Source organism: Rhipicephalus microplus, chromosome 5, assembly GCF_043290135.1.
Source record: "Rhipicephalus microplus isolate Deutch F79 chromosome 5, USDA_Rmic, whole genome shotgun sequence".
Classification (NCBI taxonomy): Eukaryota; Metazoa; Arthropoda; class Arachnida; order Ixodida; family Ixodidae; genus Rhipicephalus; species Rhipicephalus microplus.
Window position 1 is genome coordinate 182,782,252 of NC_134704.1, and position 12,744 is coordinate 182,794,995.

Here is a 12,744-nt window from a genome sequence, read left to right on the forward strand (position 1 = left end):
GTTCAGAAGGGGAAAATTGGCAATGTGGTTTGTAATGATAATAAAGGCAGTGAGCATAAGATACAGGAAGTTACCATCGAAATAGTCAGTAAATTTCAAAGATTTGGGCGTATGAATAAATAACTGAACTGAGTACTTAAGGGAGCACGAAAGATACGTAATGACAACAGATACGTAAGTAACACGAATGCAGCTCTAATAAAGCATAGGGCACTGTGAAATTAAAATAGGGATGACATTGTGAGCAATATTTGAAAAGGTGTTATGGTCCCAGGTTCAACGTTCGGTAATGCGGTCTTGTGCTTCAGATGAGAGGTTTATGCAAGATTGGAAATAAAACAACGTGGCAGAGGTAGACTTACTTTAAGAGCACACGGGTACACCCCTAATCAGGGTGTGCATGGTGACATAGGATGGACATCGTTAGAATGCAGGGAAGCTACTAGCAAGATAGAATTTGAAGGGGCATTGAGAAAAATAGGAGAAGAGCACTGGGCTAAAAAGGTTTCCAGCTACTTTTACATAAAAAATATTCATACTGAAAGAAGAGAGCGAGCTCGAAAATTGACTAGCCGGTATTTAAACAACACCAGAATACCAAGCCAAAACGAAACATTGGTTAAGAAGAAGGTGAAGGCAACAGAGAGGAACATGTGAAAATTGGAATGCTTACGAAATTATCACTGGAGACCTACCAATCTCTCGAACAGAAAATTGCAAAAAAAAGATCTACGATAACTCTCGGGGTAGTTCTGTTCAAGGCCAAAACGGGAGTATTGCGGACCGAGGCGTACCAAGCCAAACACGAAGGCACACACACTTTATGTAGTGTGTGTGAAGAGGACGAGGAAGCGGCTTTACACTATAGTTCTGTAAAAAGCTCCATCCCAATGTCCAAGATAATGGCGTGGAATTTTTTAAAGGATTGGGGTTGAGGGACAGTGAAAGCAAAATAAACTTTAAACGGGTAGAAATAAACAGGAGGAGGCTAACTGATTGGTGGCTAGAATTATAGAGTTTCCTAATATACACTATAGGGAATTCTGGCGCTAGTGTTTGCGGGAGCTGCAACACATGGCGCTTGAGTGAGCATGGCAATGATGGGTGGTACACACATTTGTCTAATCTTCGTACTTCTGGCCTGCTTCTGGCTCCGTGTGTTTGTGTGGCTTGGACTGTTTCTTTACGAAATAAAAATCAGCAAATGTTAAGCGGTTGTGCTTCACGAGCATATTTTTTTTAAACTTACCGTTTCAAATCAGGTCACGAAGTTCAAAATGGTTCGTTCTTTTTTTTAAAACGAAACCACAACCAGCGATAAACGAAGCCGCAAGTACGATTTGCCCCCCGCAAATACGAAGACTAGGTAAATGTGTGTACCATTCATCATTTCCATGGTCGCTGAACGATCACAGTGCCAGAGTCCCCTCTAGTGAATAGGAAACTCTATGGCTAGAATCAAAGGGTGAGTGAAATTCAATTATTCCACATATGCGATAGTACTTAACTTTATGGCTATATGGCGTGATCCACCACCTGATCTAAAGGGCAGAGTCGGATACATCGATTCATCCATCCATCCACTTTGCCCTATAGGATGTCGCCGCCTGTGTGCGCGCACTTCTCTCGTGTACGGCGTGGTTTGTACATCTTTTTCTTTCACCGCCAGTTCACTATGAAATTGTAGAATGCACGAAGGTGACTTGGCTCAATGCAGCCCTTGTGTATAGGTCACGTTGTAAGCGGCGCGCTCGTTTGGTGCGCGGTGGTTGTGGTTTTTCGCTGTGCGGTGCGTCAATGATAACAATGAGAAGACAGGCTGGAAGACAGTACCGTAATCGAAAAACCAAGCTGGACTGGAACGAAGATAAGAAGAGAAAGAAGAAGTGGGTTGGATAACGTGACTGAGACGCAGTCGCTGGCAAAGGCACTTGTCAGGTCCTTGTCCTAAAGCAGACCACTGCGTGCTGTCTGCCCGTGAGTCGTTCACCCCGACCGTTGTTCCAGTAGCCGGCACCGGTCTCTTGTGTTGGGATCCGGGCGCATTCAAGACCCGGCCCTCCCATTGGCCCCGAGACGAGTTCCTTCCACCTAGATTTTGCGAGGTTTAAACCACACCTAGCCTGTCCCTGCACTCCAGGCAGCAATTCGCCGAACTAGCAGCCTTCGAACCGCACATGGTGAAACTTTGCCAGCCTTGTTTAGAGTAGTGGGGGACTGCTTTACGTGACTTGAAAACGGAGTTCATTATTGTAGTCCCTGGTGTATCGCTTGGTTACCAGTAACCCCTACATCATCTCTTGCGTAATAAACATGTTTCTACCAATGTGCAAATGCCGTCGTTCATCTCGGCAACAAGTATTGGAGTCGCCGGATTTACACGAAGCTGCCTTCACAATTGATTGATTAATATGTGGGGTTTAACGTCCAAATCCACCATATGATTATGAGAGACGCCATAGTGGAGGGCTCCGGAAATTTCGACCACCTGGGGTACTTTAACGTGCACCCAAATCTGAGCACACGGGCCTACAACATTTCCGCCTCCATCTGAAATGCAGCCGCCGCAGCCGGGATTCGAACCTGCGACCTGCGGGTCAGTAGCCGAGTACCTTAGCCACTAGACCACCGCGGCGGGGCCTTCACAATTCGCGTCCGCTGCAGCAGGACGAAGCCATTCACACTGAGCTGAAATCCTTCGAATAAATATGAGTGAGCAAGAGCTTTTAACATTAGTTGAACGAATGGGGCTTGAAAGAGCCGAGTTAGAGCCGTGAGTAGATGCTCGGTTACAGCGCGTTCACGAGGATTCTGTGCAGGCACCTGAGAAGTGGGCCGCAGAAAGGCAGGCGGCGAAGGAATGCCGGGCGATAGAAGAGAGGACTCTTTAATTGCGTATTCGACTAGTCGAGGCTGAATGTAGTCGAGAAGCAGCAACGCGTGACCGAGAACGTGAACAGAGTCAAAGCCACTCGTGTGTAAACAATTCGCACAATCTAATATTGGTGTTTGACGAGAGGCGAGACAATCTCGATGCATTCCCCAAGAGGTTCAAATGCGGTGCTGTTGGCCAAGAGTGGCCGGAGGAGAAGTGGGCAGCAGCACTAAGCCTATGTCTCAGTGGGGAAGCCATGAAGATCTTCGGTCGTTTGTCGCCAGAAGAGTCTATGACTACCAGAGCACAAGAATGACTTTGCTGTAGAGTTTTTGTTTTACAACTGAAGGCTCTAGTGAAACGTTTTGATTAGGCAAGCCGGAAGACGGCAAAACATCTAAACAGTACGCCAATAGACTACAGAGCTTTCTCATTATATGGCTGTCAATATCGAAAACAGACAAGGGTTTCAAATCCGTGTGCACGTGATCGTAGCTGAGCAGTTTGTGAATAACTGTCACAACCGATTGGCTCTGTTCTTGAGGAGTAAGAAGTGCAAGACAGCCCACAAAAAGGCAGACGTGGCTAATACGTTTATGGAGGCCCAACAGCAAAAAACTTGTTGCTATTTCATATCTCGCTAGGAAACAATACTGCCAAGGAGCACGTAGGTATAGTTCTGCCCAGCCACTAATTCGGTGGTTCTTTTATGATCAACCAGGACACACAGTATATCCGATCGCCGCCCGAAACCCAAGCGAGTCTTCTGCGTGTACTGTCGGGAGTCAGGCCATGATGCTAAGCCATCCCCAACGCCGGTGGGTCAGCCAAGATGAAATCTTCCGTCGTGTCCTTAGACCAGAAGACAGACCCACCCGGATCTGCTGATGACTTGCCCCCAAACGAACATATTTAATACGTTTCCTGTGCTCTCAGAACGCGCTCCATCACGGATACCCGAAATTCGCCGATAATAAAGGAGGGAGAGGTGTTCGGCCGCGCTCTTTCAGTCTCGAGGGACACTGAAAGCAACATCCCGGTATTCCGCCGTTCTCTTGTTCAAGAGAATGCGCTGGCCAGTACCAATGAAACTATTTTATTAGATGATGGCAGTTTCATTGAGGCACCGGAAGCAGATGTACAGATTCTGTCACCCTATTCCTCTGAAAATGTGATAATAAGATGTATGGCATCGCCTCTATACAATGTTATTGTTGGAAACGTAGCGGGCGCCCATTACGCAAAGCACCTTGGCTTGACCTGGAACGAGTCAGCCAGCAAGATGTCCGTGACTGGTGAGACACTGAAGTTTGAAAAGATGACCAAGCGGGAAGGCGGCACGAGTAACGCACTGACAGTTAGTGTGTCCAGCAAAAGATTTCATCACACGCTGACGACTACTAAATTTAGGAGCTTAGATGTAAAGCCGGAGTCTTTTCACAAAAACAAGAGGAAGCGGTGCTGGATTGATGTAGGGTGAAAGTTGATACCATCATTTGGGACAAAGGAGCCATATATCACTCATTCATGTTTGAGAAAGGAATTAGGTACCACTGTTACCACTGGGCGCGAGATAAAACGTTACAACAAGTGGTGGTTCCAAATGTTTTGCGTGTTCAGGTGTTCGACTTGGCACACGAATCTCCGATATCAGGTCATCAAGGTATCGAGAAGAAGAGGAACCGAGCTTTGGAGTCATTCTATTGGCCGGCTGTACAGGAGGAGATCTAAAATATGCTGAATCTGTGCGTTATGAAACGGTCGCACTCACCGTATAACTTACCCTTGGTCCACGTTAAAAAAAATCCCACAACAGCTTTTGTGCGTGCATCGATTTTCGTCGTAATAATATTGTTCTTGTGCCCGATACGAAGCCCATATCCAGAACGAATATTATGTTTGCTGAAGTCGGCATCAAGTTAATTTTCTCAAAGTTTAATCTTACAGATGGCTGTTGGCAAGTACCTGTAGAGGAGAGCTTCCGATCAAATATAGCTATACCAATAATAAGGACGCTACTGCATGGCATTGCAAACACAGTACATTACATTGACGATGTTCTAATTGCAGCAGCTACGTTAGCCGAACATCTAGCTTCTTTGAAACAGTTCTTTGTAAGGATCCGAGATGCAGGCCTAAAGGTAAAGCCTCGAAAATGTGACATTGGTATGACTTGCGTCAATTTTCATTGTCATCGAGTCGGCAAAAGAAAAATATCAGTCCAGCAGAAAGTGCAATAGCGAACATAGCTACAGCTCCAAGACCGGAAACGAAGAACGAGCTCGTTATTTTTTCCCTAGAGGGATATTACCGATACCCCGTATGCAGAGAAAGCTAGATCATTCACTTAAATGACCAGGAAGTTGTAAAAGAACAAGCTAGCATAAAATGACGTAGAAGAAAAACCACCTCTAACCTTAACGCAACTTCTGGCATCTGGTCCAGTAGCCAAGGAAGCTGACATACGGAAGCCCTTCGTATTACGGCCGGATGCCTCTGATAAGTGCATAGGCACGTTTCTCATGCAAGGACATGAGGGCCATCTTCAGCCGATATATTATGCCAGCCGCCAGCTTATGCCCCGAGAAGAGAAGTACTCTGCTATTGAAAAAGAGTGCTCGGCGCTAGTTAGGATGATCACGAAGTTTCACATCTTTCTTTATGGAACCTCATTTAACGGTCAGACTGATCACCAGTCGTTACAATACCTCTCTCAGGCCAAGCATCTGAACAGTACCATTTTATGTTGGAGTCTTGCATTGCAAGAATACACTTTTCGGGTTGAGAACATCAACGCTTGAGGGAATGTTGGTGCTGATAATATGAGCAGACTACAGATGTAGGAGCTCGCAAAACACCATAGTGTTGTCAAGCATCATAAACTCCATACATTCACACACAGACTGCTGTTTTGTCTATTGGGTTCTGTACGGGAGTTTATTGTCACCCTTGTCTCCCATGCGCTTCCGACAGTATTTTTTTGAAAAAGGAACTTTCGAAAGGTGGAGGCTTTTGTGTTGTTTTGCGCGGCACTCTCGTGCGGTGTGCACCTGTTGTGGTTTTTAGCTGCTTGGTGCGTCGATAAAAACAACAATGCAGGCTAGAAGAAAATACCGTGATATTGGAGCCGATTCGGGCATGGAGGAAGGCAAGCGGAGAAAGAAGAAGTGGGCTGGAAAACGTGAGGATTCAACCACCCAGACTCTTTTTTTCTTGCTCATAGGCCACGTTTTCATACACCACAAATTAATTTTGTTCAGAAGCAACTAGACAGAGTTAACGTGAAAATTCGAGATATACCAGCAGCAAACATGCCAAACCAAAATCTTATAAAATATGATGAGATCTTTTCCTGGAAACCTATATTTCATTCACACAGGATAGCCGCTTGCAAGATTTCTTTGCGCACGTGGACACAAATAGTGTAATAGCCACTGATGACTCAGTAATAGACGAAAAGGCAGGAGTAGGTATTTACTCTCCTTCACTTGACTGGTCGTTTTCAGTAAGACTACCAGACTTCACACCTATTTTTGAAGCTGAACTATTGGCAATTCTTACAGCACTACGAAAACTAACTTTGGACACCCACACTTCTTTAATAATTACAGACTTCCTGTCCGTATGTACGTCACTGATAGCTTCATCTCAATCAGATGCCTTAAGGACATTCCTTACGCCAATTTCTCCATAGCTGAAGCTCTTAAAATTATTATTGGCACCTGGACATTGCGGCTTAGAGTTAAATGAATCGGCGAGCTCGTTAGCTTGAATAGCATTAAATGGCCCAATACTTTCTGTGCTTCCGGTGCGGTTCACTATAACGGCTATAAGTTATCAAAAATTTTCACTCAGGGCTGATGCTTTAGAATCAGTAACACCATGCACTGATTTTGGACATTTGAAATTTTGATGACACTCCGACTCGTGTCATACTAGACAACTGGAAGGCATGCTAACAAAATTGCAATGTCGTGTGCCCCCTTTAAATCTATATTCACATGGTCAGGAAATATCTCCCCAATGCAGCTTTTGTAGACCTGGAATCAATAGACCATCATTTTTTGACATGTCTCCATTACAGTGTATTAGGAAAACGTCTTCTCATCCCATGTGCTAACCTTGGGGCTGCCCTTCACCATTGATAATATACTCTCGTTTGGTGCTTCGGTTCTGGGCTACAGCCACAAAAATGCCTTTAATGCCTTTTGCAGTTATCTTCATGAAACAAAACAAATCCGCCTCTAAATTCATATTTGTATATTTCTTATAACACTATAAAAGCAAATTCGAAACACCAGTTTTAAACGTGTTCGAAATTACTGCAATTTCAATATAAGAGGTATACCATTCTGTCTTGTTGAAATGGCAAAAAAATATTGCACTCTTTCTGTATTTACGTGTGCTTTATTCTCCTTCAGTTACGATTAGGTATCATTTGAAAGGCCTTAAATTTTATATCCTCAATTCTTGGCCAATACCGCTGAGTGGGCAAGAGCCAAAGTGGAGGCATAATCATCATTGCCATAATCACGTGATTGGGAAGCATTCGCCGGCTGAGGCGCTCGTCGGGTCCTAGTCCCGAAAGAGACCGCTGCCTGCTGTCCGCCCATGAGTCATTCACTCTGGCTGGTGTTTCAGTAGACGGCGCCAGTCTATTGTGATGAAACCCGGGCGTATTCAAGAATAGAGACCCGGGCCTACCATTGGCCCCGAGATGAGTTCCTCCCTCGTAGATTCTGCTGGATTTTAACCCCGTCAGGCCTGTCTCTGCTGTCAAAGTGAGACTCCACGCAGTGATTCAATGGCCTATCAACCGTCGACCCGCATATGGTGAAAATTTGCGAGCTTTTACTTGAACTACTTTTCGTGACTTTAGAACAATGTTCGTCATTGTAGTTGCTGGTGTATCGCTTCATTACCGATAAACCCTACGTCATCTCTTGCGTTAATAACTTGTTTTAGCCTCGTGCAAATGTCTTAGTCCCTCTCGGCAACGAGTCGTCTTGGAATCACCGCAATTGCTCGAACCTGCCTTCACAGTATGCTAAAGGAGCGCACTCTTGAAATACAAAAAAGTAACAACTGCGTTGTGTGTGCTGCTCATCCTGTGTGTTTTCTTTCCGTGCGTCTTCTGGCTTGACCGGTACGCTGCAAGTGTCAAGCTGTTGCAGTTTTTCGTTTGACGTTCCTATTTGTTGCAGCCGCATTCAATGCTTCGTCCTTACGAGGAATCAATGCAAATATACAATCCACTAGCTCTATGAACACACGTTTCACTTTTGTAGTATATCGATAACCATGACGAAGGGATCACTCATGTTTTTTCAGGTTTGAAGTTATGGCTTTAAAGCACTCCCTGGGGGTTTCGCGTAATGAAAGGGCGCCCTTGAAGCAAATTTACAATATTATGAATTGTGGTTTATAAGTGTGGTACAATTAATGTGATGGATATGGGCTGGCACCGAATTGCATGACGTACGTACAAATTCCACAAGTAAGCTGTAATGTATTCTGCACTTTTATTGCAATAGAGTTAAAGAGCCCTTTTCACAGAAATTTCGGCGTCAACGTCGTTGGGCGTGAGCGCAGAAACTTGTTGTACGGGAGCGAAAATTGGAGAAATAGGTGAATAAAAACAATAATAACAATTTCTGGGGCCAAGTGGCAATCGAAGAAAAGCAGTTTTCGTGGCAAGCAGGTGCTCTACTACACAAGCCTCGACTTGGAACTGCAGTTAACGTAACTTCGTCTGCTTGGGAATGCAGTGAAAGTAACATCCGTGTTATACAAACACACGCGTCCGGAATACGGGCTTCACCAGTACAACATGTAATATCGCAGGAATATTGCAAAGTACAAACATACATTTCAATTGGGCGTCACAGCATGTGATTATCATAGAGACTTCATGGCCTAATTTGGGCCGCCCGCTACAACACGCGCACACGTTAATGCGCGCATTCTCCTAAAACCATCCACTTGGTTCACAGCAAATTTCGCGTGAATAAATGCTTGTGGCTTGAAGCATGTTACCATTACACAGAAAGCAGCCATATGTGATAGCTTCAATGACACAAGCCCGCCACTTACAATATTATTGCATACAATGTAGTAATGCAGAATTTAAACTCCTAAATTATTATACCATAAAAATATGCATTACGTAGTTAAAGCACTCAGCATAGTCAGGATATCGCTATCACGTTCGGCTGTTTGAGGTGAAGCTGAAAGGTCCCAGAATTTTTTTTTCTTTGCAGAGGTTATCGCTATTTTTGCATCAACATAGCTACGTGGCTCACGTCATGAATTTGGAGGGACTATAATGATGGTGTCTTTTTTTTTATCATGTACCATAAGATGGCATGACGATCATTGGCCACGCAACCTTCTCGTGACACAATTGTGTTATTGCGTGAATCTATTGCAGTCGACCGTCCTGGTTAGATTCGGGTGGCATTTGTCTCACAGTGCGGAATCTATACTCACTCATATTGGATATATTTCTTCAGATTTCCTGTCTGGAAACTGTAAGACTTGTAGCGCACCTCCCTGAAATATGAAAAACTTTTGTTACATAACTATTACTGTGAAGGTTGGTGCACTTAATTGTGGAAAGGCTGCACAGTTTATAGCTTAGACTTTCCTGGAGATCAAACTGATCTCAGGCTTGAAACACGTTGATATTTACACATAAGCAATCGACGTACACGTTAAAATCAGTTGAGTAATACAATGCACTTGCCCTCTAGAATTCTCTCTTCCATCTCACAAGAGCATAAGAAAAGACTCGACAATGTCGCAAAAGGTTGAGGCGTGGCTGCCTAATGCTTCTGATGCCCCGTGTATCAAATAGAATACATGAGATATAAAGTGTGAAAAAGTCGGTGGTTTTTGCAATAGACCCGTGAAATAGCATTCAAATGTTTGTGCCATACTTTGCGTGCATGTTCCCGCTTGAGAAGTACAGAAGGTGTGCGGCAGGGAGCAGTGAAGTCTTTTTGAAAATGACGGCGCCCAGCACCCACGGCATGGCAATCGGAGTGCGGACGTTTTACGGTCGTTCATCGAAGAACAACGGTGGGAATGACAACTTTATGTGAATATCATTAACAGCAAGCCCTTGTGACCACTTCAGAAGTGCTTAGCGTGCTTTGTTGCCACCTAATATTTGTTTTAAGCGCACGTGATTTCAGTGTATCATATCTGCTACAGTAAGCATTGCTTTGTGTACGGGCGTGGGGAAGCTATGCCTCGCTTTAGATCTCGCTGATGCTGATGGTAATGACCTCTGATTGATAGAGCTTACCCACAGAGGGGGATGAGCCAAGAACCGGGCGGCAGAATACCTAAATGAAACTAAAATGAAAATGAAGCCAATCTGAAAAAGTACTTGAAAATAATACTACCAAAAAAAAACAAAAATGTTTGCTGACCAAGCGGTCAAACCATCTCTTGTTTTTGATAGACATAGTTACTAATTATAAACTAAAGATCCGAAAAGGTTAGGGTTCGCTAGCACGGTAATCTTTTAGTTGCGTTGATGTAATCAAACACAGTGGAGCATATATCCCTGTGACAGTAACCAAATGAACTTCCGCCAAGTGATAAAACTACTGGTAGATTTACTTGTATTCCTAGCTTTTGTAATGTGGCTACCAAAAATCTTTTTCTCTGATAAGAATAACGATGACAGAATAAAAAGTAATGTTCAATTGTGTCAATTTCATTGCACCAACTGCATAGTGGTGACGCCTTGAGTCGAGCTTTGTTGAGGTGATAATTAGTTGGGGAGCTGCACAGCGCAATCTGGTATAAGTGACCTCTAACTGGCGAGATACACACCACTGTTTATTCTAGCTATACCTCAAATGCTGGAAATCTTTGAATTTATCCAAATTACCTTTTCCCTATTGAGACAAGCATTTCGGAACCTTAGCGCTGTCACGTAAGCCGTATCTGGCAAAACTGGGATGGTGGGCCTACTCAGGGATACGTCGTTCTCGAGCGCAGTTTTTTTCTTCTACCTTAGTTTTGGATCAAGTTTCCTTATAACGATAGTGTCACTGCTAAATCTTCCGAAAAGACGGTATATTTTGTAGCCGAAAAGATCCGGAAGCTGCTCGGGGCGATGCCCAATAGAGACGACAGTGATTTTGGTGAGCTTAATGATAGTCAAGATGAATATCTGCCGGCAATTAGCAAAGGAGCCATGGCTGACCCATATGTTCAGGAAAACAGTGATAGCAGCTCAGAATACGAAGAAGAAACATGAACAGTAGCACTGGGTCTGTTGACAGAGGACATCGGAGGAAACGCCTCTTAAAGTGTTTGCGGCCACTTTTCTCAGAACCAAGTACAGAGCCACACGTGGTGGAGACGCCTCTGGCCTATTTTTGCAAGTTTAGTAGTTCATAATTGATTTGAGTTCGTAATTGATTACGGAGTTAGACAAGGAGAGCAGAAAGGTGGGTCTTAAAATCAATCTGATGAAAACGAAAGCAATGTACAACAACCTTTGAAAAGAGCAGCGCTTCGAGATAGGTAATAGTGCACTTCTAGTTGTAGAAGACTATGTCTACTTAGGGCAGGTAATAACAGCGGAGCCGAACCACGAGACTGAAGTAAATAGAAGAACAAGAAGGGGGTGGAGCACATTTGGCAAGCACTATCAAATTATGACAGGTAGATTGCCACTATCCCTCAAGAGGAAAGTATATAACAGCTGTATCTTGCTGGTACTTAGCTACGGAGCAGAAACCTGAAGCCTTACAAAGAGGGTCCACTTTGCATTGTGGACGACGCAGCGAGCAATGGAAAGAGAAATGGTAGGTGTAACCTTATGAGACAAGAAGAGAGCAGAGTGGACTGGGGAACAAACGGGGGTTAAGGATATCATAGCTGAAATAAAGAAGAAGAATTGGACATAGGCCGGGAATGTAGCGCGTAGACAGGATAACCACTGGTCGTTAAGGGTAACTAACTGGATTCCCAGAGAAGGCAAGCGGGTTAGGGGGAGAAGAAGGTTAGGTGGGCAGATGAGATTAAGAAGTTTGCGGGTATAAATTGGCAGCAGCAAGCACAGGACGGGGTTAACTGGCGGAACATGAGAGAGGCCTTTGTCCTGCAATGGACGTAGTCAGGCTGCTGCTGCTGATGATGATGATAATTGATAACATTTCTCGTTGAACAGACAAACCTGTACAGCACTCAACAAACCGGAAGTTGGAATAATTATTACGACCACGAAATTGAACAATAAATAGGTATGTATTTGATGAGGGGTCTTGTGCAGATGCCGAGCATGAGGTGTTATCGGGGGAATGGAACGAGATTTCTTGTTGTGGCTGATGTGATGCCTCGAAATCAATTTGAGAAGCTGAGGAGGTTTCTTCATTTCGAGGACAACATCACCGTCTCAGAAGAGGCTAAGAAAAATAAGATCTGTAAGATAAGAAAGTGTCTGACTTTCAATTGAATTGTTTAGTTTTTCAGCAACAAAAGAGCCCTATTAGAAAAAAATGAATGGTGGGCATGATGTGAACCACCACCCACCATTAGAGGGGATTAATGTAGTGGTTGAATGCTGGAAAACGTTCACCATGGCGAATGGTGGGATATGGTGGGTGCTGCAGTGCCGGCAACGCTTGAGCGCTAAATGGCGTCAGAATCACTGTAACGACCTGCCACAAAAAATAAAAATGTTGTATGAAAAACGATGAAAAAAAACTATCCCGTAAAAAACGCTATCACGGAAAATCGAACGTGCAACCTGTGGATTCCCATTCGGAGACACTAACCACTGCGCCACACCATTTTTTTTGCTTTATTGCCTGTTTATAGACGCATACATCAAACCACAAGCAGAA

General features: G+C 44.1%; 1 protein-coding gene across 10 annotated transcripts in view; it reads right to left on the reverse strand.

Annotated features, from left to right (window-relative positions):
- LOC119173303 (uncharacterized) overlaps positions 1 to 12,744 on the reverse strand; it is a 509,098-nt gene that overhangs the window by 75,142 nt on the left and 421,212 nt on the right. For 5 of the 10 annotated variants that reach the window (XR_012895517.1, XR_012895516.1, XM_075896265.1 and 2 more), the window contains one exon: positions 9,365 to 9,427. The exons of 4 other annotated variants lie outside the window; for them this stretch is intronic. Coding sequence is in view for 3 of the 6 variants with exons in the window: in XM_075896265.1 (XP_075752380.1) it covers positions 9,365 to 9,427 (63 nt within the window). In the remaining 3 variants the exon portion in view is untranslated. Of the gene's footprint in view, positions 1 to 9,364; positions 9,428 to 9,470; positions 12,559 to 12,744 lie in introns of those variants that run through there. One more of the 10 variants, XM_075896270.1, reaches the window with a different exon arrangement.